This window comes from Musa acuminata, chromosome BXJ2-4, assembly GCF_036884655.1.
Source record: "Musa acuminata AAA Group cultivar baxijiao chromosome BXJ2-4, Cavendish_Baxijiao_AAA, whole genome shotgun sequence".
In the NCBI taxonomy this organism is placed as follows: Eukaryota; Viridiplantae; Streptophyta; class Magnoliopsida; order Zingiberales; family Musaceae; genus Musa; species Musa acuminata.
In genome coordinates, this window is record NC_088341.1 from 33,991,748 (window position 1) to 34,019,598 (window position 27,851).

General features: G+C 38.6%; 3 protein-coding genes across 6 annotated transcripts; 1 reads left to right on the forward strand and 2 right to left on the reverse strand.

Annotated features, from left to right (window-relative positions):
• Window positions 1-10,349: 10,349 nt before the first annotated feature.
• LOC135608756 (21 kDa protein-like) lies at window positions 10,350-10,964 on the reverse strand. The gene has a single exon (XM_065101794.1). The coding sequence runs from the start codon at window positions 10,962-10,964 to the stop codon at window positions 10,350-10,352; it is 615 nt and encodes a 204-aa protein (XP_064957866.1).
• Window positions 10,965-11,989: 1,025 nt separating this feature from the next.
• LOC135610449 (plasmodesmata-located protein 8-like) lies at window positions 11,990-13,893 on the reverse strand. 3 transcript variants are annotated; one of them, XM_065104966.1, is made up of 3 exons: window positions 12,838-13,889; window positions 12,391-12,498; window positions 11,990-12,302 (listed from the first exon to the last, which is right to left on the reverse strand). In XM_065104966.1, exons 1-3 carry the CDS (start codon window positions 13,568-13,570, stop codon window positions 12,298-12,300), a joined length of 846 nt encoding a protein of 281 aa, XP_064961038.1. In that variant the 5' UTR covers window positions 13,571-13,889; the 3' UTR covers window positions 11,990-12,297. The 3 variants fall into 3 exon arrangements, with proteins under 3 accessions (XP_064961038.1, XP_064961039.1, XP_064961037.1); XM_065104967.1 differs by lacking the exon at window positions 12,391-12,498 and having other exon boundaries at window positions 12,838-13,890; XM_065104965.1 differs by lacking the exon at window positions 11,990-12,302 and having other exon boundaries at window positions 12,310-12,498; window positions 12,838-13,893.
• A 1,501-nt stretch (window positions 13,894-15,394) lies between these two features.
• LOC135610450 (adenine phosphoribosyltransferase 3-like) lies at window positions 15,395-27,822 on the forward strand. Of its 2 annotated transcripts, none has more exons than XM_065104968.1 (6): window positions 15,395-15,629; window positions 15,963-16,073; window positions 18,509-18,601; window positions 26,409-26,558; window positions 27,260-27,318; window positions 27,529-27,822. In XM_065104968.1, exons 1-6 carry the CDS (start codon window positions 15,542-15,544, stop codon window positions 27,580-27,582), a joined length of 555 nt encoding a protein of 184 aa, XP_064961040.1. In that variant the 5' UTR covers window positions 15,395-15,541; the 3' UTR covers window positions 27,583-27,822. The 2 variants fall into 2 exon arrangements, with proteins under 2 accessions (XP_064961040.1, XP_064961041.1); XM_065104969.1 differs by lacking the exon at window positions 15,395-15,629 and adding an exon at window positions 15,710-15,841.
• The last annotated feature ends 29 nt before the right edge of the window (window positions 27,823-27,851 follow it).

Here is a 27,851-nt window from a genome sequence, read left to right on the forward strand (position 1 = left end):
CAAGTAAAAAAATATATATGAACTAAAAATTGATGTCATAAAAGACACTATTCACCATAATATGCTATCTTAGTTGCATCAAGTTTTTTTGCTCCAAGTGAAACAAGTTATCAACATTTTTGCAGAATTCAAGGTATATATGCCCCTGCTTTGTGTGATAAAGAAGATATACCAATCAAATCCAAACAAACATTCTTGTCAAAGAAATCATCCAATTAAACGATTTCGCTAAAAAGCATATCCTAATTCATGGTTGTCTAATATCTTCTTGTTCTGGTAAGAAAGCCACAGCCTTCTTTCTCAAATTATAATTAAGATGTATAAAACGAAATAAAACACATGTTAAATTCAATTGTAGGTAAGCGGGGAATGAGATTTTGCCTTTTTGCAATTGCAGCCTTCCAAAGCTTTCATGCACTGTCATTAACTAAAGTGAAAGAGAAAGGTTAGGAATAGAATGAGAGCTTTCAATTACTTGTAGACTCCTCTTCACAGACTAATGTTTAAGTTATCTCGTAAACACATATATACTAAACAAAATGATGATACACATATGCAAGTAAAAATTCAGGATCGATGGTCGAAATCTCAGAAAAGACACTGCCCACAAAAAGGAAAAAATAGTTGATTTGCTGTACCTCTGATCACGTTGTCTACGAAGGAATCTACATATTCCATTCTTCGCAGTGCGGCGTTCATCAGGAAACCCTAACATATTCTTCTTTGCAATCTAAAGAAACAAAGATAAAAATAATAAACTAATTAGAGTATTTACCTGAAGTTCTTCAACTCGTCGTCGATGTTGTTTAAGGATTCCGACCGATCCGAATGCATCAGCTGGCATCGAAGAGGCGAAAGAACAAAGCGATGAACGGGGAAATGCGGCTAGGCAAACGTTTTCTTGTTCTTTAATAGCTATTATTTACGAGACATTTATAACTACGATTTTTAAACGTCTTAGTAAAAAAAAAAAAAAAAAACTCGAATTAAAAATAATATATTTTTTTATAAAACAATTTAACAGTTTTTTTTTCATAAACGATGATTTTATCTCTCATCGTCTCATCTCTATTGATACGACATGTTTTGGAAGCCCAGACACATCACCACTGACGCTACACACCAAGTCAGAATCGTACCAAAATGTTGTTCCACTTGTCCCGTCCCGAGAGCTCGGGCGGTGCCGTCTGACACTGCTCCTCACGTCCCGGACATGACGGCCGGTCAGAAGTCTTATCCCACCCTTCCAGGGTCAACGACCACGCGCTACCGACCCCTGTGCAATAGTATAAAACCCTTGGCCGACCTCCGGCCAAGGGGGATGAGAAAAAAATAATCCACCCCGCACTGACTTACTTGGCGGAGGAGCCACAGTCGGGGATCACTCGACGAGGGTCATTTTTGCAGGCGGATAACCACCCACGAGCGGCGAGCATCTCAACCTAGGAATCACCACCCAGCGCACGAAGGAGAGCCGTCAATCGACTCGGATCCCGATTAACGCCAACCAGCACACCCTCCCGAGGGCACGACCACCTCACGAAGATGAGTTGCCAATCACCCCGGAGACGGAGAGACGCAGCTCAGCATACACGGCACCCGGATTGGTACATTAAGGAATACGGATCAATACCCCGTCACGAGGGCCCGATTGACCTTGGAGTCCAACTCAGCCAACAGAAGGCTCCCAACATCGACCCGTGAACCAAACCACTCATCAACCATGGTATACTTGTTCGTTAACATCTATCACTAACTAATTGAGCCTTAACTACCTGTGCCTCTGTTTTTGCCTAAACAAAACGAGCCTTAACTACCTGTACCTCCGACATTAGTCGCCTTCGTGAGCAAACCCTTGGTTGCCTCCATCCAAGCTCAACTACATGCGTAACCAAGGCTCGAAATTAACATTATGTGGTTGAGGTCATTACTCATTCCTACGTGGACCTTTAATTTGATCGATTAAGTTGTAGAACTGAGATCCGACGGTTCAAGCGGTGTTGACTGTTGACCGAGGACTGAGGATCCCGAAGAAAGAGTCCGCGGTCAACAAGTAGGAAGCCGGTTGACTGGTCGCGATCTCTGACGACCATCGTCATCGTTATCGTTATCGTCACCTCCGCTTCTAAGCCTTCGCCATACGCGTCATCAGCCTCCGCCACCACCAAGCTCGCACCAGGCGTATTCCTCCTTGTTCACACTTCCTCCCCCCTACGGCACGCTGAGGCTGTTGCTAAATGGAAGCTCAAATGTACGGGACTAGAATTGCCTGTTGCTCGGCTGCCATGGTCGTCTTCGACTTTTGTCCCTGCTTTTTACGGTCAGCGAGAACATGGCCTGCGATTATTGACTATCGCAATAAAAGGATTTCAAAACAATCATCGTGAATAAATCTTTAGCTAATCTACAGATCGGAATTTGAGTACTTAAATCATCTAAATATGTAATTGCGAGTTGGATCTCACAAACCATTAAAGGGTGTCCGAGGACGACATCGTCTTAGCGTTAATACATATTTTACTTATCGTATTAGAATTCAGAGTCAAACATCGATGATCGAAAATTTTGAATCCCTCTTATTTAGGATGTATCGAACCATGCAAAAATTACATCAAGGCATGCCTTGTTACCGTGTCGATTATGCCATCATTTCCCATATTAAGTAGAAATGATGATCGAGAGATACAATCAACCAATCAAATTATTATTTATGTTTTAAATATCTTTTTATATTGGCATAGTTTCACATAATAGAGTATGTGGAAAATGTGATGAAAGCACTGAAATTTCTTTTACAAAACTGCATCTCATTTTAAATATCCTTTTTCCTCGAAACAAAAACTGAAAAATACAAATGAAAAAGAAAGCAAATCATATTTTCCAGTATGCAGTGGGAAAGCGTGGACTCGTAAAAAGCAAGTCCACTGTTGTCTTCTTAATAGTCTGTGTAGGAGTCGACCAGTCCTCATCACCACAGGAATGATCCTAAGAGAAAGCTTACTCCTTCAAACTTGGAATTGTCTGCACCTGCTTCCTTAGTCCAAGCGTGTGCTTCATCCACACCCACAAGAAAATTACATAGTTAATTTTGATTTGAGTTTCAATTTAATTGCCCAGTCAAATGGATTCTTCTCCACGTTACCATCAAATGAACCCTGACTTCCTCTCTCTCTCTCTCTCTCTCTCTCTCTCTATAAGTCCTCAAAGATCAAGGGCGAGTTGTGCTGATCCAAATAGAAGAGAGAGAGAGAGAGAGAGAGAGGTGATTTAGAATGAGAAGGTTTGGTGGTATTGTCCTCGTTGCAGTTGCGGTGCTGCTGGGGATGGCAAGTGTGCTTTGCATCCCTGCGACAATGGATCATGGTGTTCCTGTGGTGGGGAGGAAGCTCCTGGAGGCCACACCTCAGCAGCCGCTCATCCATGCAAGTTCGAGAGATCAACCGGTTCCTTCGTCACCTATGCCTAATCCTTCTGGATCACTGTCTGTGCCACCTCCAACTTGATAGAAGATAAGATTTTCTCAATTATATGAGGAAATCTCTCTATTCTGTTGAGAAAAATCGTTGAGGGAAATCCTTTCTCCTAATTTGTATAAATAGGAAAGACAACATGTTAATGTATCGAAGCATTTTCATTTTTTTAATAAAGCTTATTTTTTTTTTCAATAAAGTTTCTTTAATAATTGTTTTTATCTTTTATTATTTTTTTCACATCTCTGAATCTGCACCATCTGCTTGACCCATAAACATGTTCTTATTCACGTACCCTTGAATCTAAAGATGACGATGAAAGATCCTCTGTAAACATCTCAAACCGATGTCGCTTGTCACTGTTCCACTGTATTCCAAACTATCTTAGTGTTATGAACTCCAAGATTGAGACTGCTGTATTCTAAATTAAGGTTGTCAGCTGACATAGACAAACATTTCCTCTTTCTTGCACAAACCCCAAACACAGAAGAAATTGGAAAAGAAAGAGAGAATGACAATACTTGGCTGGAGCATGTTTCTGTAATCTCCATGGGCGATTTTTTCTTCTATTTCGACCTTTTCATCCAGTTGTTTATACAGGAAGCAAGTTTGTAGCTGAACAAAAAAGCTATCTTGCTCGCTTCGTACTCCAACTACAAGCAAGTTTGTCATAGGTCTGTCGATACAACTGCAATGATCGACATTGTGCACACAGTATGTACCATCTCAAAATCACAAGTTGATTGACTCCACATTAAGTACATGTTAGAATCAAACTTATCAAAGTGAAAAAGAGTTCTATCAAAAGAGTCGAACACATTAAAGGCCTATACAAAAATAAATCAAATTAATTATTAATTCATAAAAAGAGTCTTTTGAAGAAAAAAGATTCATATTAAATATAATAAATATAATATATTCATGAAAACTGTATAAACCCTATGTGTTGTGTCACGAAAAATATATAGTTTGTAGTGAGTTTCTTTTACACGAAACAAAGAATATTATGTTTTGTCTTTAATCTTCCTTGTGGGATAGCTCTATCTCTCCTTATCTATTTCAACATTTGGTATCAAAGCTAGGTTAAGTCATTGCCTCTTCCTCAAGCCCTTTCCAATTTCAAATCTCTAAATTGATTAAAAAAAATTATGATATATGTTGTATTCAAATGAAAGTTTTTCTATGCTCCCAAGATATATGAGAGTTTATAAAAGATAAATTTATTAAACCAAGTCCAGTAGAAGAAGGAGAAATGAATAAAGATATAACAAAATAAATTAAAGATCATAGGAAGAAGGAGAAAAAAACTTTGTTCAAGATTTACTAAGGGCTTAATAATACAATGTTTGAGATCATCGCTCCAACAAAGACTTCAAAAGAGATTTGAGAAATATTTCAAAAAGCATTCGGTGGTATTGATAAGGTAAAAAAGTTTTATCTATAAGTTTTACAAACTAAGTTTGAAAAATTGCAACAAGATACTTCAAAATCTATTTTTGATCACTTTTTAAAAATAATTTATATTATTCATTGAATGAGAAAAAATGATAAACAAATAAGTGATTAAAGAGTAATATAAAAAAAAAAACTAAAATCTCTAGTTCCAAAGTTTGATTTTACTACTATAGCAATCGAAGAGTTTAAAGACTTAGAACAAATATCTTTAGAACAACTAATAGATTCTCTTCAAGTTTGTGAAAAATACTATAAATTAAGCTTACTTTTAGAACAAAAGTGAACAAAATCTCAAAGAGGAAGAGGTCAATAGACAAAGAGGAAAAGGTGATAAAAATAAGATCAATTAAGAATCTTAAAACAATAAAAGTGATAAAGAAAATTATAGTCAAAGAGATCAAAGTTATAATCGAGGACATGATAGAAAATTTAAAAGGTTTAAAATGTAATGTTATATTTACAAAAGGTATGGACACTACTATTTTGAATGTTATTATAATCTTAACAATCAAGGTGATAAAATAAATTTTGTTAAGAAAGAAGAGAAGAATAAAAATCTTATTTTGCTAATGACTAATGATAATTTGAAAGAAGATTAGTCAATGACATGATATCTAGATACATGAGCTTTAAATCATATATGTGGCATTAAAGAACTTTTTTTCAAAATAGATACAAGTTATTATGATAACATTAAATTTGGTAATCTATCTCAAAGACTAATAAAAGGGGTAAAATTTTTCTTAGACTTAATAATGGAAAAAATTATACATTTCAGAAGTTTATTATTCTAATATGAAAAATAATATTATGAGTTTCGGGCAATTGCTTGAAAAAGTTTATGATATTAAGATGAAATATATGACTCTTATATTCGAAGAAAACATTAATTTCATATGTGAAAATGATGAAGAACAAAATATTTCCTCTACATTTATACATTTTTTATTAGTCAGATTATTTTAAAATTGATATTGACGATAATTCTATATTATGATTTTTTAGATATGCTCACTTAAATTTTGAGGCTTTAAAGCATCTAGAGAAATATAATATGATAATTAGATTATCAAGAATTGATCACCATCAAAGTTATATGAAGTGTGTCGTAAGTAAGCAAGAAAAAAAATCTTTGAAATTAAAAAGAATAAAAAAAAAGTATGATATTGACTTGATCTGGTGCACTCTGATGTTTGTGGTCCTACTAATCCAGTATCACTTGGCGGAAGCAGGTATTTTCTTATCTTTACTGATGATCATAGTGATAAAACTTTGGTGTACATGTTAAAGAAAAAGAAAAAAAATTTAAGCAAATTTAAAGAATTTAAGAATTTAATTGAATGTTTAAGAACTGATAAATGTGGTGAATATATATCAAATAAATTTAAATTTTTTATAGAGATAATAAAATTTTATATTAATTCACCATGTCGTATACACATCAACAAAATAATATCTCAAAAAGAAAAGATATTATTACACTTAATATGGTCCTGTGCACGCTAAAAGAAAGAAGAATTCCTAAAGAATTTTCAAGAGATGTTCTTACTTGTGCAGAGTTTATTTATTTAATAAGTTTCCAACAAGGCAAATTGGTAATGTTAGACTAGAAGAAATATGGAGCTTACATCATTTGAGAATTTTTTAGAAGTATTGTATTTGCTAAGATACTAGAAGAAAAGAGAATTAAACTTGAGGATAAAAATTAGAAATGTACGTTCTAGTAGTTATAAACTCTATAATCCTATCATAAATAAAGTCATGATGTCAAGAAATATTGAATTTGATCAATAATAAATTTAAAACAGGAAAAGTGATGAGCAACATAAGAGTCTTTGCCTAAATCGATCACCTAAATAGATTAGGTCATATGATTCAAGAATTCTGATTATAAAAAAGATTAGAATGATTCAAGAGCTATATGATGTGATCGGAAGAATAAATACTAACAATGATAAGTATTTTTTATTATCTTTGATATGATCTAATAACCTTCAAAAAAGCTGGTAGAGAAGAAAAATGATGAAAGCTATAAATGAGAAGATTCATGCTATCAACACAAAAATAAAATGCATAAAGAAATCTTTAAAACAAAAAGAAATACGGAAGGTGAAAAAGTATAAGGCCCGATTAATTGTAAAGGGATACAAACAATAATATATGATCGATTATGAAAAAGTATTCTCACTGGTAACTCGATTGGAGATAGTAAGAATACTTATCTCCCTAGCAATTCAAATAAAATAAAAAAAATTATAAATAGATGTTAAATCAATATTTCTTAATGAATTTCTTAAAGAAAGAATATATATTTAACAATCCTCTAGTTTTATTATTCATGAGTAAGAAGACAAGATGTAAGTTAAAGAGGACTCTTTAAAGGCTTAAACAAGCCTCACTAGTAAGAATTTCTTAGATAGATGCTTATTTTATTCAAAATAAATTTTCCATATATCCAAATGAACATGCCCTTTGTATGAAATTTAATAGAGATATCCTATTTGTATGTATGTGTGTGATTGCTTTAATCTTTACAAGTAATAATATCTTTATGATTAAAGATTTTAAATATTTGATTAAGAAGGAATTTGAGATGATCAACTTGAGCTTAATGACTTATTTCCTCGGTATCGAAGTTATATAAGATAATAAAAAAATATTTATCTCATAACAAATTTATGCAAAGAAGATCCTAAAGAAATTTTTCATAGAAGATTATCATCCTACTAATACACTTATGGAATATGACACCAAGTTGACCAAGCAAGATGAAGGAAAACTAATTAAATGTTTAATTGTGACGAGTTGGATAACACAAACTATTAAAAGATGTTAGAAGATAATATAATAAGAGTGTTAATGTAAATTTTGATTGTCCGAATATTTTATTTTGCGCTTATACAACAGATGTTGAATCCCTTCACTTTAGCATATACTAAACTTTACAAAAATTACATTGGGAGTATATGTGACAAAGTTCCTCCAATTCTTAAGTTACTCTTGACTGTGAGGTGTCAGCCAAATTTAGAGTTCATCAAAACTGAATGTATTAGAGTTTGAGAATCTTAGAACTATAGGGAACATACCTGAGAAGACCTTTTATAGTATGATTTCAGAATATTTATGCTCAAAGATGTGTCTTAATATTAGAGACAAGTTGTATCGTGTTATAAATCCAAAGAACGTGCAATGGTCATTAATGTGACTTGTAATGTTCATAGAGCGATACTAATTAATTATTAGTATTCTCCAGTATAGTATGCAGTGGGAATGCGTGGACTCTTAATAAGTTAACCCACTGTTTTCTTCTTAATAGGAGTCGACCAGTCCTCATCACCATAGTAATGATCCCAAGAGAAAATTGACTCCTTCAAACTTGGAATTGTCTGCACCTCCTCCCTTGGTCCAAGCGTGTGCTTTCCCACAAGAAAACTCTCGGCTATGAATCCATAAATAAGAGAGCAAAGGAGACGAGGACACAGTCGATCGAAGCGGCTGAGAAGTTTAGTGGGAGGTGATCGGAAATGGGAAGGTTCGCCTCTTTGCTCCTCGCTGCAGCCGTCGTCGTCATCATGTTCATGGCCACCACTCATTTCATCTCTGCAACATCATACCATCCTCCTCCCATCAATCCCCACAAGCCAATGCTCGACGATAAGCAGACGTTTGCAAGCCTCAGAAGAGGGGGACAACTGCGTCCTCCGGCTCCTGCAACTCACGTGCCTTATAATGTTCGTCGAAGGGTGACGCCGCCGCCACCGCGTCGTCGCTGATACTTGTCTATCTCTCACTCATTTGATGTGTTAATCCGATCTAGACATGCTTGGTGTTGTTGATGTTTGCTTGAAATCTATGGAGTCTGAGTAGTTTTGGTTCCTTGTTGGCATGCGAATACTGCACAATTGTTGTGCAAACGTAATGCCGCTTTGATGATAAATGCAGCTTTTGGTCTCTAATTCCGTAAATGATTCTGCAGCTTTTGGTCTCTAATTCTAGAAATGATTCGAGCAAGTTTGATATGTGTGGATCTATGAGCATGCATGCTTTGAGAATTTTTGTGATTATTATTATTATTATTATTATTATTATTATTATTATTATTATTATTATTATTATTATTATTATTATTATTATATCACCTACGAGTCTACAATTTTGTACAACAGAGGGCATTAAATTATTATCATTCCTCTATTTTTTTTCCTCATCCTCGTAATTCCCATCATGATCTCAATTATCATATAATATCTATTCCCAGAGTATTGGAATAAATCTTTTCTTGATGGGTTAAACAATTTAGAATTCTTCAATACTTTTATGGTTTTTTTCAATAATTACATTTAGCATGATAGTCCTATTTCAATTCAAAATTTTAGACCTCTGCTATATATATATATATATATATATAGAGCCCAGCCAAGTCTCCCATGTTTGCACCAGAAGATACATACAAGTCCTAGAGAGAGAAAGAGAGAGAAAGGGAGGTGATGTAGAATGAGAAGGTTTGCTGGTATTGTCCTCGTTGCAGTTGTGGTGCTTCTGGGGATGGCAAGTGTGCTTTGCATCCCTGCGACGATGGATCATGGTGTTCCTGTGCTGGGGAGGAAGCTCCTGGAGGCCACACCTCGGCAGCCGCTCACCCATGCAAGTTTAAGAGATCAACCAGGTCCTCCGTCACCTACGCATAATGTTGGTAAATTACAGTCTGTGCCACCTCCACCGCCTATGCAGCCTGCTCCATCTGCTTGACCCATAAGCATGTTCCTGTCACGTACGCTTCAATCTAAAGATGAAGATGAAAGATCCATTTGTTGCTCTGTAAACATCTCAAATTGAGGTCCCTTGTCACTTTTCCACGTATTAGTGTTATGAACTCCAAGAAGGACTGCTGTACACCATTTCGCGTTTCTGTGTGTGTGCATAGATATCTATGTAGTGACAGCTGAGAATAAAGAAAGAGAATCCAAACACTTCGTAATTGCTAAACTAGCCATGTAAAATTGATGGCTATTATCTCTTTATTAGGGAAAGTATCAGATGAATTAATTAGAACTTGGAATTGCATCAGAGCAGGACATCCTACACTTGTCATTGGATTCGAGTTGCATTTTGGATTGCTCAGTAGCTCTAAAAGATTTGAGTTGAAACCTTTTTGTCGGATCTGGTCAATTACCAAAGTGGACAGAGAAGTGTTGAGCAACTCTGGAGTACTCCAAGAACAGGACAATCTCTATAAATAAATAAGATAGTAGCAATTAGTACATACTCGATGGAAATTTATAGAAGCCATCCACAAGAATCAGCATGTTTCAGTTTGTAGTCGTGGATGATGGAGAAAGGTGACGATGGATTAATGCTCTGGTTTTCCTCCAACTAGTTCACAAGCTTGTACAGATGATAAGCAAGCAACCCATCGAGAACTGTTCATGGAGAAGCAGAGTTGAGCACGTTGATGAGCGCCAAGGCATTGCTGGTGAGCTGCGCGATGTTCACGATCTGCCTCCTGATGGCCATCTTCACCACCCCGCCCATGCCGCGGCCGCCGCCGATCCCGTCCATGCACGTGTCCTCGTCCGTCAGCGCTGCGCTCACCCACGTCTGGATGTCGTCCAACCGCAGCCCCACAACCGCCTCGCCCTTCCCCTTGGGGTTTCCCATCGCCTCCAGCGACCTCTGGAGCTCGTCCACCGAGTCTCCCGTGGTGGTCATGCAGTCCTTCACCGCTGCTGCCTCCCTCGGCGCCAGGGTCCCGTCGGCCGCCAGCTTCGACACAGCCGCCGCCGCGGACCGCGCCCCTGACAGGCTCACCGAGAGGGCGGAGCGGGCGAGTTCCATGGGGCTGTCCCGGATGACGTTGGCGTAGGGGGAGAGCGAGTCGACGCAGAGGCGCCGGAACGTGGTTGCTCGGCAGGAGCTGACGATGAAGTCCGCATGGATCCTTGCAGCGTCGGTGAAGCATGAAGAAATGCAGAACCCAAAGACGATGAGAAGGATAACGAGAGTAGCTGAAGCAGCACTATTCCACCGGCGACCTCCCATCATAGATCTGCCTGCTGTTGTGAATCTTGTGACTGCTCTTATAGGAAGAACTCAGCAGCGAGCAATGGGATTGCTTCCATGAACGCAATGAAGGCATGGAGGCCGACATTACACGCACTGCGAGCTGCTTTCCTCTCTGCGCTACCGACATCAGTCCGTCCACACTACATTATTTGGGGAAGCTCCATGTGAATGGCAGAGAAGTTGGTGACCCACACTGGGACCACCACTGGCCCGTCTGATCCACCAATCATCACTTGCGAGCATAAAGAGCCATGGGATCAATGATGGCAGATCTGACATGGGGGTCTGCGAAGCTGTTTCAAGCGCTCACACATGCAGATGAAGACGACGCTGGTTTCAAGATGAGGATTTCAATTAGTTTTCCAACTTCCTTCTCCGAGCTTGACTCATGTCAATGAGGACCTGAGCTGGCTTCACGTGAGGCTTGTCGATCTACGAGGCGCTGCATTCTGCTGGCCCTTTCAGACTGTAGAAAGAGGCAACCGAGACGAAGGCTGGGGTTTGATCGCTGTATCTTGTTCTGCGTTGTGCGGCTTGAACTCTCTCTCACACAAACCTTACAAAGGAGACAACAAAGAGACTGTTTGTGACCTACTGAGTAAAACATATATTATGGCGTGATGGGAGGATCGTGCGAGCAGAATCGACCACTGGTTGACCGCACGGATCTATGCGTGGCTGCTCAGCGACGCCAGTGCTTCAAGCTGAGGTCTGGAGACTATAGTCTTCCTAATGTTTGACTAACGGGATTAGTGATGACTACTCTAAGACTTTAAAGTAATGGAAGAGTCATCCCCTGCCTACCACAGGGCTTATCGGACCAAATACTTGGATACGATCTCCACAAAGCCTCTTGAGTAATCTCCCATCTAACTTGAGAAGGAAATTCCTCACTGGAATTTTCCTGTCCTTCATGTGGAGTCAGTCAACTCGTGATTTTTAGATGGTACATGCTGTGTACACAATGCAAGATAGGTTTTTTGTTCAGCTGGATGAAAAGGTCAGAGGAGAAGAAGAAATCTTTGATGGAGATTACAGAAAACATGCTACAGTCAAGTATTCTCTCTTTCTCTATCTCTTTCTCTCTCTCTCTCTCTTTTTAAATTGCTGCTGTTTTTGGGCTTTGTGCAAGAAAAAGGACATGTTTGTCTGTGTAAGCTGACATCCTTGACAACGGTGGAAGCAAAAGCCTACTTACAGCAGTTGGAACCTTCCCGTTTGTCACTTTTTGTTTCTCGAGTGCCTCGGCCTCAGCTTAGAACCTAAGCAGTCACCCACTCGAGCCCAGTGGAGAAGCATCAGATGGTGGCTAACCTGCATGCAGGAAGAACATATTCTCTTAGCCATGAGAACCTAACAACAAAAAGTCAAAGTAGCAGGCGATGGGGATCAGAGAACTTGCATGCTCTTTTGAGAAAAGAAAGGAAGACTACAACAAGGGCCAGCCCTGCCAAGATGCCCACTATTATTGCGACAATTCTTCCAATGTCATCATCACCATCTGTGTAATCTGCCCACCCACAAGTATGGCATTTAGTGCATATCATGTTCTTGAAGAGTCATGCTATTCTAACCGTGTGAAATGAGAAGGAAGCCATCACAAAGGAGTGAGACTCTTAAAGAACAGAGACATCGAGCTAGCAAATGAACACCAATTTTTGTGTCAAACAAGCGGCCACATGTCCATCCTCAGGCACCAGAAAACATATGAACAGGCTTCTAAGCTTCTAGTGAGATCGAAAACACTCCAAAAATCCATACTGTTAATGTGTTATCTACTGTAAAATAAACTGCAAGTTCATCACCACGTAAACAAGGAAATCAAACAGTAGAGAGAGGAGCCACAAACCTGCAGAGGTGTGGAAGTAATGGCCGGAAGCCCAGTACCTGGCATAGCACTGAGCCAAGTACACGTCCGCCGCGAGCGCCGACCCGCACGCATTCTTAAGCTGCCCCACCGCCTGCGACAGGCAGGCCGAGCAGTCCGCCCCGTTCAGGTCGCCTAAGCACTGCACGACGCCCTGCACCGTGCCGGAGCTGCTGACCCGGAAGCTCACCCCGTTCTGCAGGTCGGCCAGCACGTCGTCCCGCCGCTGGAAGAAGGCCTCGTCGCCGCTCGTGACCGTGCTGCACTTGCGGTACACCATGGTGGTGTCGGGCTTGCCGAGGAAGTCCTCGTTGCTGTACCGCACGAAGCAGCCGTCCAGCTGCAGCGAGGCCGCGAAGGAGCCGGGGCAGACCAGGCCGAGCTGGCTGACAGCACTCTGCACGCAGGCGGAGCAGTCGCCGGCGCTCAGGTCGTTCCGGCACTGGTAGAGGCCGTAAGCGGCCATGCCGGGGGGCGAGCCGGAGTCGTCGCCGGAGGTGTAGCTGTTGTAGGATGCCAGCGACGCCCCGGAGACGAGGGAGGTGAGGAGGGAGTTGAGGTGGTTCTGGAAGGCGGTGATGGGATCATACTTGTTGGGCGAGCAGCCGGCGTAGATGAAGGAGGCAGCTTCGGCGGATTGCTTGGTGGTGCAAGCCAAGAGGAGGAGAGTCCAGTAGAGGAGGAGGCAGGACATGCGGAGCTTCATGAGGAACATGTTGCTCTCTAAGCTTTGTGTAGGACTAGCAGAATGGAGCTGTTGCCTTGGTATTCTTCTTGTCTAGGGAATCACAGCATGGATGGGTGGGACGTGCTTCTCAATCCTTGTTGCTCCTTAGCAGTGATCCAACATCTACCACAAGTTAATGGGTTCCCCGAGCTAAATTATAATGGCCGAATGAGCCTAATTATTAGATCTGAGATGAACAATCTTTGTCAGAGATTTGTGGAACACAACTCTCTCCTGTGCAAAGCCTCTGTGGCCATCTTCTTGCCACCAGTAGCAGATGCTGCATGCCGATGACACAAGAAAGCGTCGCTCTCCGTCGATGGCAACGTTGAGGAACACAACAGGACTCAGCTTTACAAAACCAGGATGATCATGGCAGTGGCCAAAGAAAGCTCCAGAGAGAACAAAGTTACAGGAGAGAAGATTAGAGCCCATACATTTCAAATCCAGCCCAAAGATCGAACTTGGGAAAGGTTTCACCTTAAGAAACCAAGTATTGGCCCTACGGAGTCCATATTATTTGGGCACAAGCTTGGCAAGCTTCTACATGAAATTTTACTGGTGATGTTAGGAAATCAAAGTAAGAACCATCCCGGCTTCTACATGAAATCTAATCTAAGAACCATCACCAGTAAGAATCAAAACAATCAAAGAATAAGCTCAATCGATTCCCACAAAGAGATTAGGAATAGAAAAACAAAGTATGATGTTAATTCTGACAACCAATTTACTAACCAGTGAGAAATAATCCTCGATAAAGATATTGAAGATTAGGTGCTGCATGATAATTGGTGTCCTAACAAGAAGAAGACAGCAACTACAAATGGTTTTGCCAAAACCATGTGCACCACATAAAAGAAACCAGTTAGATTGACTTCCAAGAACTCTTGCAAGGTTCTAATTACTATTTTAAGATAAATATCATAATTATCAGAATCAAATTTCTCGACAATTGACTCGGTCAAATTTTGGGTCACTAATCTAATGATCTGATTTTTAATTTTTCCGATTCAATAATTAAATCGTACCAATAACTAAGGTAAATACTTACTAACACAAGGATCCAAACCGAGCGTCAGAAAGAAACCAAATGACACTGATGACTTTATGTGGTCTCAATGTTGTTTGTGATGTGCAAAGAGAAGCGCTCACCAGCAAAAAGGGACATAAGGTTACACTAAGGTGGTGAGATGCATGCATATGGGCGAGAGAGAGAAGATGGGGGCGTGACCCAATTATGAGCATGTCAGGTTGTAGAAGTTGACACTGTTCATGCCGATAAGTGACGTAAGGAGGATCTTTAGGCTGTACTGGGCAGCATGCGAGTGTAAGAAACTATAGACCAAAAGGACACGCATATTTCCCTTTCAACTCCTTGTACGTGCCTACCTTTTCATCTTCTTCCTCTTCGCTTTGGTTTGGTGGGTTGCACTGTGTTGTCTGAATCCATTTCAAGTTGGGTGTGCCAATGGTCATACGCGTGAAAGAAATTTAAAGACTGGTGATTGTGCATGCAGTCAACATAAATGTATACATACGCACACATTTAATATGTTGTTAAGATCATGGGGCTAAATCCTCGTTATGGCCTCCATGCAAAAGCCACAGCTAATTGTCCCACTTAAAGAGACGGGTTGAAGAACTCCAAAGAAGAGTTGGTTGTGGTATCATCTCCTCCTTGCACCTCCGGCGGAGACGGATACATTGGATCCAAACCAAACGCCGAACAGACCTTATGATGCTCGAGACAATCTGTCTCTGTCATCTACACATTTGCTTTCAACCGCTCTCCTTTTTCTCGTCCGGCGCGCCTCAGACTCATCCAACGCTTACTACTCACTTCTTATAGAGCTTGCTTTTCTCTACCCCCCCTCAGAGAGAGAGAGAGAGAGAGTCAGATAGAGAGAGAGAGAGAGAGAGAGAGAGAGAGAGAGAGTTTTGCTTCTTGGGGCGGAGGAGATGGCGGTTTGCGAGGACAAGGAACAGGACCCGCGTATTCGACGCATAGCCTCGTCCATCCGCGTGGTGCCGGACTTCCCCAAGAAAGGTTGCGCCTTTCCCTGCAAGTTTGCATTTTTACGCTGCCGTAGGCTCATACCAGCCCTGTGCTCTCTTCGATCTTTTTGTGTCACCACATAGCTTTCGTTCCTTCTTTTCCTCCCATTAAAAAATCGGTTCTTTTTCCTGTATATCTCTGCTGTCGAGAGAACGCGATCGTGCACTTTCCTGTTTGTCCCTGCTTTCTTGTACTTGATAAAGGTTGGATTTTGATGCCAATTGTTAGTTTATCATCGTAAAAGAATTTGTTCTTTTGATGCCCATGCATGCTTCCATCAGCTATGCCGCTGCTCAAAAATCCAATGTCAACTGATGGGTGCAGGGATCATGTTTCAAGACATCACGACACTGCTGCTGGATCCGAAGGCGTTCAAGGACACGGCGGACTTGTTCGTGGAGCGGTACACGGGGAAGGGCATCTCCGTCGTCGCCGGTAAATTTCTCGACCACCTCGTCTTCGGTAGCTCCGCCATGTCTGCGCTATCTTCCTCTCTCTTCTGTGATGCATCGATCTCTGTTCGTCTCCCTTCCTCCCATTAATGCTTGTCGCCCATCAGTGTCGTGGGACATGTCGGCTGTGGGTCCTCCTTTCTTTAGACTTTTCCTCCATTGGAGGATGAGAATAGATTGACAAGCGGAGCCTCGTCTTCCCTTTCATCATTGCCATTACAGAAATCTTCTCAATCCTTTTTGGCCTCTCGAGAGCCTTTTCTGCAGTGGTAGGGGCGCCTACCTTGACCGCATTGCCACACCGTCGCAATTGGCCATGCTATCATGCACCAGACTGTGAGTTGCGGTCTCCCTCCCTCTCTCTTGCTCCTGGTTTCTCCATTCTCGCATCTGTTCTTGTGGCGGTGGCGTTGGGCCGGTCGACACTGACATTGCTCCCCGGTCCCCACTGCGATGTGAATTGGTGAAAGCTTTGCCACTGTTCGATGGGCCTCGATATTCTATTTTTCTGTTGCCCGTGCCTTTCCTAAGCTGCTTAGATTTGGTAGGTATTATTGCTGTTGAAGAGTGGAACAGCGACAAAGGACTAGTGCTGCATCTATTTTGTTTGAAATCGCAGTCCATGGGGGGGTGGAAACAGTGACACTTTGCTTCTTTCAGATGATAAAGCATTGATGATCCTTTCACAGTATAATGGTCCTTGACTGTCACTTTTGACCTGACTTTATTGGTGCATGGTGGGATCTTTGAACACTTTGTTTAAGAAGGGTGAAAAAAGATAAATAGTGAACCAAAAATAAACAAAGAGAGGAACTGCTACGAGTCAATGACCATGACACCTTTTCACTTGTTCAATGGAAAGGAAGGTCACATAGTGACTGATGAGCTGCAGCAGCCATCTCATCTTTCTTCCCAAGAGTACAGAGTTCTCATGTCAGATGACCTCAGTTTCTCATCATTAATTTTTCTAAATAAATAAAGAAGGAAAGAAAGAAAGTGACTGCTATTAGCTGATGACATCATATCTAATATGTTCAGCTTTAGTGGTTTGCTTTAGCTACTTATGGTTCCAATTTTCTGTAATATTTTCATTTGTTTTGTAGCACCACATATCATTTATTCCTATGTTCTATTTGGTGAACAGTCAAGAATTGTATGAAATGAGATGGAGGTAGACTCTAGCAGAACAGTATTATAACTAAATACCATTCGTCATTAAATGTAAATAGTCGATCCAAGAGTTAACAAATTTTAGTTCAAATTATTAGTGTATGGATATTTTGTTGGTTCTGTAGTGCTTTATGCCTTAACATATTGTGTTTTTCCATTTTATGCTGCCGCAGATACAATTTTCGATAAACTTTTACGGCGTCTATCTTATTTCTTTTTTTAGTTTAATTCTTGCACAACGATGACCGGTGCATCATGTAGCAACTGATTTTGGACTTCTTATAGAGGATATTAATGTAAGAGTTAATTCATTTTACTTTTGACATGTGTGTATTTGAAAATCTCACAGTAGATTGATTTCATTGTCCCTAAATTCCTTGTTATGTACTTTATGTGTCAAGCACACAAGTTTCAGTTAATGTTCTACCATCCACATGCAGCCTCCCTCAGACAAGTGGCAATTGAGCTTTTCTAAGGGCACAGATCAGGTTTTGGTACATTCATATATATAACATGATGTCCATATATCAAGGTGTTAATTTTACCTTTCAGCATGTCTCAAGCTTACCAAACTAACATCTGCGTCTTGTTAAAGTCTGTGGCAAATTTTTCTTTCTGATGTAGTGCAAGAATGTAAAGACTCCATCAGCTGACCTATAATTTTCCTGTCTGGAGAAATAAGTATATCTCTTGTGGGTGAAGCAAATTTTGTTGCTAGTTTGACAATTATCTTCTTGGCCCTTGTTCATATCATGTCTTGTTAGTAATAGAGCTAAGGTTCAGCCAGATTTTAACAATCCTGACTACAAATTTATGGTTTAGCTCTGCTTCCACCGTGTTACTTTGCTCGATCCTAATATTGTAAAATAGATTGCAACATCTTTTTTTTTTATTTTTCTATAATTCTCTAGGTGAACCTTTCAGTTAAAATCAAGGGATATGTTTTTTCTTTCACTACCATTGCACCTCATGTCTTTGCTAATTAATCTATATTTGTTGGAGAGATTATTTGTTTGCATATCTCTAAACCTTGGGAGAAAAGGGGAGATGGCACCAGTTTGCCAAAATAATTTGCAAGAGAAAGTTCTTTTACCATTGATACATAAGAAATTTCTTTAGGTTCCTTACCACATGTTAGGAGAAAATTAGAAAGTGAGAACTGTGGTCATGAAGAGGATTTGTGAATGGATTTCTGCAACATTTTTTATCAAACTAAAGTTTTGTAATTGTTTTTCTCCATGATGATAGGAGTCGAGGCTCGAGGCTTCATATTTGGTCCTCCTATTGCATTGGCGATTGGTGCAAAGTTTATTCCACTAAGAAAACCAAGAAAATTGCCAGGTACTTTCGAATTTATTAGCAAACAAAATTTTCACTTTACATATATTGCTTCCAGTTGAAATAACAGAGTTACAAGCATCTGCAAAGCAAGTGCATGCATGGCCACTTGTAAAATCCTATTCAGGAAAATGCTTCTGTTTATATATGTTGAATCCAAGTCTTCATTCATTCATCACTAATCTCTGTTCATCTAGTTGAATTTGAAATGAGAGAATATGATGAACATGATTTACAGTTGTGGCTGAAAATTCTTCACAGCTCTTGGTTCTAATATCTAGGATCTCTCAGTGGGCTACTTTCCTTTGGTTAGGAGGAAATGCAAATCAATTTAATAAATTATGCTTTGAGAGTCACGTAACCAAAGCTATTTTCACTATCCACCTATTTTCTTATGGTTCGATTCAGTTTGGCAGTTTCAAGTGAATCATGAATGGCCCTACTTTATCAAATACTATATTTTCTGGAAACAATTTAGCATACCTAAGAAACATCCTCGCATTACGTTGCACTTGCACCTTTCTTTATATGGTTGAATACTGATTTTTGGGTAACAGCCAGAATCTTATTTTACTCATAAAGTATTTGTGATGGGGTATCATCTAGCTTTTCAAAAGATTTCATAAATGTTTATTCTAGGCAAAGAAATCAACACAAACTCATCAATTAGTTAGCCTAGAAATTCGAAGTGTCATGTTGAAAACTAAGAAGTATTTTGATTTTTTTAGAGAAACCTTTTGTATTAAGTGCACTCATTAATTATTTAAATATCCTAGAAGTCACATTTTGGATTTCTAAAAGACCTACTAATTCTCTAAGAGATTACTCTTGAAAATCATTACCTTCATTTCTTGTGCTGATGCTTGTCAATGAATAGTGGAGCTTCTCATTGAATCAAACACTTTAAATTTGAATGAAAAGAATTGCATCTTCATTCTTCTTGTCTCTTACTCTCATCTCTTATCTCACACTACTCATTCCTTCTCTTCCTCTCCCTTTCTCTCTACTTCCCTATTCTGTTCTATATTAGTTTGGTATCAGAGCCCATCAAGAAACCTGCCCTGTAACCTATTGGATTCCAACTAGCAGCAAAAGCTTCAATCAACACCCAAGGATCCTTACACCTCCAACATCAACCCCTTGCATGTGGAGTTAGACTTTGTGGTGACTATCTCTGTGGAATTGGTGAACCACTTAGCTCTCAGTTCTAAGTAAATTTTTGAAAACTTTACTAATGTTTTTGTTAGAAAGAAAATTCATATATTTCATTAGATCATAGTTTTCATCGCTTCTACCCCTATTTTCTTCTTCTTCTTTTTTTCTCTATTTATCACCCTCTTTCTCCCCTTTAGCTACAACTATAGTATCGCTAAAATTTGAACCCTTTAATGTTGTAAAAAAAAAACATAAAGTGAGAAAAAAAAAGTGAAAGAACTATTTGAAGCATTGTATTTCTACCTTGTGCATATTAATAATTTAACAACCTCATTACCAAAAGATAATTTGTCGATAGCTATAACATCATGACTAGGCAAGGTAAGAACCAAACCAATCCTGATAAACCCCCGAATCAAAAGAGTGATTTAGACACCCTTAGGACTAAACTAGTAGATCATAACACAATGTTGAAGTAGTTATATCACCAAATGAGCTATGTCCTAAGAGCTCTACAACACCTAGAAAAATGACTAATGAATGAGGAGATTGATGAGTCGATTAGGCAGTATGTCCATTCTCCATAATTCATCATTTCAAATCAAGAAATTTTATATACTTCCTAAGCCCCAATTTGAACAAAACCTAGGTCCACCTATAGGACATATGTTCACAATCATGCTCCAAAAATTTTTTATGATCAAGCTTTTGACCTTAATAATGAATTCCTTGAACCTACTAAAAATCCACAAATCCAAGTAATGGGCCTATGAGTTTGGCTTGTTAACAATCTAAGGGAAATGGCTATAAGAGTCAAAATGGATATGTCAGACTTTGATGGTAGGTTTGACCCAAATGTGTTTGTTGACTAGTTAGATGGCATGGAAGACTACTTTGAGTGGTACAGAATGATTGATATTGTACGTATATGATTTATAAAAATAAAATTGGTAAGGTCTCTCGAACATTAGAAAAATACTAATTTGAAACTATTAGCAACATGTCCAAGGTCTCTCGAACACTGTTGAGAGCTTCCAATTACTCAATGGGAAGTCATGAAACAAGAACTTCAAGAAAAATACTTACCAACCTACATTTGAAACTAACTAGTTGAGTAATTGTCAAACCTTAAATTGTTAAATTCTAGTGTGGTAGAGTATTTGGCTTGATTTGAGGAAATAAAATAGGACCAAATCATCACTATCTTAAGATTAATTAATGGGTTGAGGTTTAACATCCAATAGGAATTCCCCCTTAGTTTCCCAGTACAATGGAGGAAGCTTCCCGACGAGCCCATGAGATTAAGAAGTACACTAAACTTTATCTAATTCATTAAATATCTTCTTAGTCTCTCGATAATAGAACTACTTTCCAATCTACCCCAAGTAGTGGCTTTGTTAAGTCAAAAATCCCCACTGCTAACAACAATCTTGATCCAACCATGAATCGTCCAACTCATTTAACCATTGATCCTCAGACTAATTCATCTTCAATCCAATGTCATTATTGATATAATAGATGTCACAGTGTCTCTTGTTGTATACCCTTACCTTAAAACACGAACTAGAGGATCGAATTGATGTAGTAGACCAAGTAGTTGAACAGATCAAATTGATGTAGTATACCAAGTAGTTCATCCCGAAGCTTACTTAAGTGATGAAAATGAACTAGAAATTAAAGATGACCATATTAATGTTGTCTGCATTATTCTCTCTACTGCTAATGATTCCAATGAATAGCAGAGGACAAGTATCTTCCATACTTTTATCCGAAGCGGGGAAAGAACTTATAAATTGATTATTGAGGGGGGTAGCACTATGAACGAAGTCTAAAAATCTACTATCATGAGACTAAACCTTAAGGTAGAGTTATATTCGACCCCATTCAAAGTAGCTTGGGTTGAAAAAACTACTCTACCCGTGACCGATGCCTAGTACAAATCAAAATGGGTGATTACCAGGATGAGATTTATTTTGACATCCTGCTAATGGACATTGTCCACATTCTTTTAGGTAGGCTTTAGTTGTATGACCTTGATGTTACCAATCATGAAAGAAAAAACACCAATGTTTTTTTATACAAAAGAAAAAACATTATCTTGCAACCAGCAAAACCATCAATAAATGATAAATCATTAACTCCCAAGTCTCTTCCATAAGCCTTAACCACTAATGGGTTTCACTTACTGGATTCTAAATCTTTTGAAATAGAAAGCCTATATAACAAATTTTATGTGGCCATCATTGCTAAAGAAATTCCTAGCATTTGTACTATTCTTGATCCAACTCTTGAGGTTAAATTCTTATTAGATGAATTTTCTGATGTCATGCCACCAGAATTACCTAGTGATTTGCTACTCTTACGAGAAATCTAACATGCCATTGATCTTGTCTTAGGATCATAGCTCATTAATCCCCCACATTATAAAATAAATTATAAGGAGAGAGTTAAGTTAAATAAGCAAGTTAAAGAACTTTTGGCTAAAGGCTTTATATGATACAGTCCCAGTTTTTGCATTGTCCTTACCTTATTAACCCCTAAGAAAGATAGGTCATGGAGGATGTGTGTTGATAGTTGAGTGATCAACAAAATAATAATCAAATATCACTTCCTGATTCCTCAACTTGAGGATACATTAGACGTTCTTGTTGGATCTAGTTGGATTTTGAAACTTGACCTAAGAAGCGAATACCACCAAATTCATATTAAACCTGGTGACGAAACATTCAAAATTCAATATGGCTTATATGAATGACTAGTTATGCCCTTTGGTCTATCCAATACCCTAAGCACTTTTATGCATCTCATGAACTAAGTTTTATAAGCCTACATAGGTAAATTTGTTGTAGTCTACTTTGACAGCATCTTGATCTTTAGTAAGACCAAAGAGAATCATTTAGAATATCTTCGACAAGATTTACTACCCTTTGAGTTACAAAGCTCTATGACAATCTAAAAAAGTATTAGATCATGCAAACCCATGTCCTATTCTTAGGCTTCATCATTTCTGCCCAAGGTGTTACTCCTAATCCAAAAAAGATCTGAATTATTTTAGAATGGCCTTAGCCTAAAACCCTTTTTGAGGTTCAAAGTTTTCTTGGATTAGTCTCTTTCTATAGGAGATTCATTAGAGGAATTAGTTCTATCATGACACCAATTATTGATTGCTTAATAAAAGGTGAGTTTTCTTGGACCTTAGTCGTTACAAAAGCCTTTGCTAACATCAAAACGAGAATGACCATTGCTCCTATTCTTAGGCACCTTGACTTTAGTAAACCTTTTGAGGTCACTTGTGATACCTAGTATAGGCATAGGAGAAATTTTTAGTCAAGAGGGTCAACCTATTGTCTTTTTTAGTGAGAAACTCAATGATGCAAAATAACATTATTTTACCTTTGACAAAAAATTCTACCTGATTGTGCAATATCTTAAGTATTGAAAATATTAGCTTCTACGCAAAAGTTTTTCTTATCTTATCACTGGGTTCTAAGATACTTAAATGCCCAAAAGAAGTTAAATGCCCGATATAAGAAGTGAGTTGAGTTTCTCAACAAATACTCTTTTGAAATTAAGTATTGTTCAGACACTCAAAACAAAGTTGCTAATGCCTTAGTCGAATTTCTACAATCCTATCAACCATGAGTGTTAAACTCATAAGACTCAAGTGATTAAAAGAAGAGTATATCCAATATCCAGACTTTAGTTACATCTATCGAGAAGTCTAGGATGGAAACCATCGTGAACATATAGACTTCATTCTTAGGTATGGTTACCTTTTTCAATCTATTAGATTGTGTGTTCCCCAATCCTCCTTTTGAGACTTCCTTATTTGAGAAATGCACATGGGTGAATTAGCAGGTCACCTAGGCTGAGACAAAACCATTGCATTAGTTAAGAGTAGATTTTACTTGCCGTCTTTAAAGCGAGATGTTGCCTAAATGGTGTCACAATGTCAAACTTATCAAATTGCCAAAACTTGTAAATATAATATTGGCCTCAACACCCTATTACCCATTCCACATTCACTATGGCAAGATGTGAATTTAGATTTTATCCTTGGACTTCCCAAAACATTATATAGCCATGACTCTGTTTTGGTTGTTGCTAATCAATTTTAAAAAATGATCCACTTTATCCTATGTAACGAGACCTACAACACCTCACATATTGCTAAATTATTCTTTCGATAAGTGGTTAAATTATATGACTTGCCTTCAACCATTGTGTCCGATAGGGATGTAAAATTTGTTAGATACTTTTGAAAAACTTTATAAAAACTATTTGACACAATATTGAAGTTCTCTTCAGCCTTTTACCCCTAGACCAACAATTAAACTGAAGTTGTTAAATGTTCCTTGAAAAATATTCTTAGATGTTTAGTTGGGGAGAAATCAAGAAACTAGGACTTCACCTTACCCACGACAGAGTTTGCATACAATAACTTAATCAACCGCTTGACCAAAAAAAGCCCATTCGAAGTTGTCCTCAACTATACTCCTTATATATCGATTGACTATACTCCTCTTCCACTTGATTATCATGCCTTCAAATTAGCTCACTCCTTCGCTCAACATATTCATGATTTACATGTTAAGATTTGACGTAAATTATCCTAAGCAATGAAAGTTATAAACCTATTGCTAATGCATATAGTATAAGTTAAAGAGTTTTCGATTGGTGATTATGTCTTGGTTCTTGCACCCATTGAGAGATTCCCTAAAAATTTATTCAAAAAGTTTCATTGCTCGAGCCATTAGTCATTTCCCTATTATCCAAAAATTAAGATCTAATACATATATGCTCAATTTGCCTTTCGACTTAAATATTAATCTAGTTTTCAATGTGGAGAATTTAACTCCATATTATGGTACTTTTGAGCCTCCTCTATTTATCGGTGTTCTTGCAAGTGACAATCCTCCCAAAGCATTGATTCTCCCATTAACACAGGTGATAGGGCATATTTTGGTACTGCCCTCACAATGATATCTAGCAACCATGTTAGAATTGACGTGGAGTTTCGGAGCCAACAAGACATCTCGAAGCCGACGTGTTGCATGTGTGCTGACGTGGCACCTCGGGCTCGTAAGAGATCGCGATGTGGCACCTCGGGCTCGCAAGAGATCGCGTCTATGCCCGTGCTGCTCGGGGTCACACGAGATGGCACCACACAATGCAAAACCACCCGAGAATCAACAAAGCGGCATGGTGCGGGACGGAGCTATGTAGGAAGGTCCGCGCCATGCAGAGTGTACGGGCCGATCGCCCCGAGTCTCGGCGGCCATTAACAAACCGCATACGGTCGACCTATGGCCACGGGTATAAAGGTCAACCCCCTGGCTAACGTCAAGGGATTAGACCTCGGACACTAAAAACATCCTCAACTCCTCATACTAACTTAAGCTTCGGAGGGGTTGAGTCGGGAATTCCCCTCCCAACTTTAGCCCGTGTGTAGGAATCTATTGTGGAAGAGCCTAACATGGAAGAATTGACCCCCTACTCTACCTCGGGTCATCCCAACGGACGACATTTCGACCCGACCTGGAACCGACCCTCTCACCTCTAGAAACCACGTGGACGACCTTGTGTTCTCGGGATCGAACCAAGTCGTGCTGACTCCTTAGTCATGGCGTGAAGTTGCACAACAACATGGATGACGTAGAGGTCATTCTTGATTACCACTTTGTTATGTCTACTACTAGCATTATTCAACACTTTCTTGTCAAGCAGCATGATCGTCCAACTTCCAATACCACTTGGATTACTTTGGAGAAACTTTATGACTTTGCACTAAACTTATTGGACCAATACTTTGTATATTACTCTTTAAGGTCAAGTTCTTTTCCATCAGAAAAAAATGATACAGAACCATCTAGCTTTACAAAAGGATGTCAAAAATGTTTATTCAAGACAAAAAAAAAAATCAACAAAAAGTCATCAATTAGTTGGCCTAGAAATTCTAAAAGTTGTGTTGAAAATTAAAAAGTCTTTTAGTCTTTCTATATCAATTTGTCTACTGCATATGGTAACTAGAGTAGTAATTATTTATGTTGAATTGCTCACAAGACTAACAGGAACTAGTGTGAATTAGATTGTGCTGTAAAAAGATTTCATGATTCAATGGTTCTTGGCATCCGTTATTTGTGCTGTAAATAGCTTCTTAGGTAGCTTGCTATAAGTAGTTCTGTAGTAAAGGTTAATGGATAACGATGCTTCTTTTAAACATAATAGTCTATTCTTAGCATATCCTATTGACACAATGGATTTTCTTGTATCAACTAATTAAAGTAACCCCTGGATATCACCTTGCAGTATGAAAAATCAATTATACTAAGAAATCCATATGCTTGATGATCCACTAAATTAATTGTCACATTTAATATTAATAAAAATGGTGATCATTGTAGAGCTTCAAAGTGTGATTTTCCTAACTTGCGAAAATTATGTCATCAACGTTTTCCAGATAAGTGGTGATTGCCATTCATATCACATAAGTATAGGTTTGAAGGTGAATTCTAGCATAAAATTTGTATACTTTTATGATGAATACTTTTGGGACTGCTTTCATTTCTTCTGTTAACATAATGGTTGAAGTTTCTTCATGGACTTTTGCAAATGAACTTCTTACTAAATTCCTGGATTCTTCTGCAATGTATAGGTGAAGTGATTTCAGAGAACTATGTACTGGAGTATGGAACCGATTGCCTCCAAATGCATGTTGGTGCAGTCCAACCTGGTGAACGTGCTCTGGTAGTTGATGATCTGATTGCAACTGGCGGAACTCTTTGTGCTGCCATCAGTTTACTTGGTAGGTGTGGAATGTTCATATGGCTTAAATTTGTGCTTGGTTGATGAGCTTATGAACAAACATTAAAGCACATTTTGTGCATGTCGTTGACAAGTAAATTTTTTTGAACCTCACAGATTTAGTAGGTGCGACTCTTTCTTGATGCAGCCAACATAAATCAAACATTTCGAGACCTTTACTTGTTACTACTTAAGCATGTCACAGAGTAGCACATTACTTGACTAACAAGTTAGGTGAACATAGGGCAATCAAGACAGGATTTCTAGTTGTTCTGTTGTATTGGAATGAATATGTACTGGGCATAAGTAGAGATATAGACATATGAACTGAAGGAAGTAATCAAACATGGGGAACATGATGGCTACTTTCTCTATGTTTTGATGGAAGATAAATAGCATGCATTCATCATACACTGAAGATACTTTGACTTTCATGCTATAGTAGCTTTGTCACTAGAGAATCTTCTAATCAGGATTGTATCAGACATTTTCTATTATGTTGCTACGTCGAATTCAGAGCACCATGATAAGTTGGACCTGATGTATCAAGAATTCTAGATAGAATTTATCTTACCTAGCTGCCAGTTGTGTCCATTTTATATCTGCTGTAGATAAATCATTATTTTTCGCTGCTCATTGTTAGCTCTCTCTCACTTCAGTTAGCTATCTGCTAATGAGTAATCTTTTATGTTCTTACTTCAGAGCGTGCCGGAGCTGAAGTCGTCGAATGTGCATGTGTAATTGAACTTCCAGAACTCAAGGTGTGTTCTTTTTGCTATTCCTGTTCTAATATACTTTCAGATCAGCTGTTCTCTGATAAACTATGATAAATTTTACTGCAAACATTTGAATATGCCGTTTTCTTCTCGTAGTTGGTTTATGTCTCCTGATTTATCTTAGTAAAAAAGAAAATGAAATTATTAATGGTGAGATCTATGGGATTGATTTATAATTTGTAATGCAATACGCAGGGCCGCGAGAAGTTAAATGGTAAACCATTATACATTCTCATGGAGTCCCACTGATGTTACCATTCTCTTGCTGATGGGAGTTCTCGATACTGTTTATTGGATGATTTCATTCCAATTCTCATAGATGAAGCTGAACTCCTCCTTTGTGTAGCAGTACAATTTTATTGGTTTACTGTGATCTGCTCTCTTATATCACTTCTAGTTTAGAATTCTCAGTTCATGCAATTGAGACATTTGTTATTACAGAATGTTGCAATGCAATCAGTTCTGAATCGGCTGTTGACTTGAAGAACATGAATGGGGGACTTCAATATTTGTGCTTC

What these genes read in the sequence shown, in the direction of transcription:
- LOC135610450 (XM_065104968.1), top strand. Translation starts at nt 15,542, where the DNA reads ATGGCGGTTTGCGAGGACAAGGAACAGGACCCGCGTATTCGACGCATA. An exon ending in GGGCATCTCCGTCGTCGCCG is followed by an intron (nt 16,074 to 18,508) that starts GTAAATTTCTCG and finishes CCATGATGATAG; the next exon opens with GAGTCGAGGCTCGAGGCTTC. An exon ending in AAAACCAAGAAAATTGCCAG is followed by an intron (nt 18,602 to 26,408) that starts GTACTTTCGAAT and finishes TGCAATGTATAG; the next exon opens with GTGAAGTGATTTCAGAGAAC.
- LOC135608756 (XM_065101794.1), bottom strand. Translation starts at nt 10,964, where the DNA reads ATGGGAGGTCGCCGGTGGAATAGTGCTGCTTCAGCTACTCTCGTTATC.
- LOC135610449 (XM_065104965.1), bottom strand. Translation starts at nt 13,570, where the DNA reads ATGTTCCTCATGAAGCTCCGCATGTCCTGCCTCCTCCTCTACTGGACT. An exon ending in TTACTTCCACACCTCTGCAG is followed by an intron (nt 12,499 to 12,837) that starts GTTTGTGGCTCC and finishes GTGGGTGGGCAG; the next exon opens with ATTACACAGATGGTGATGAT.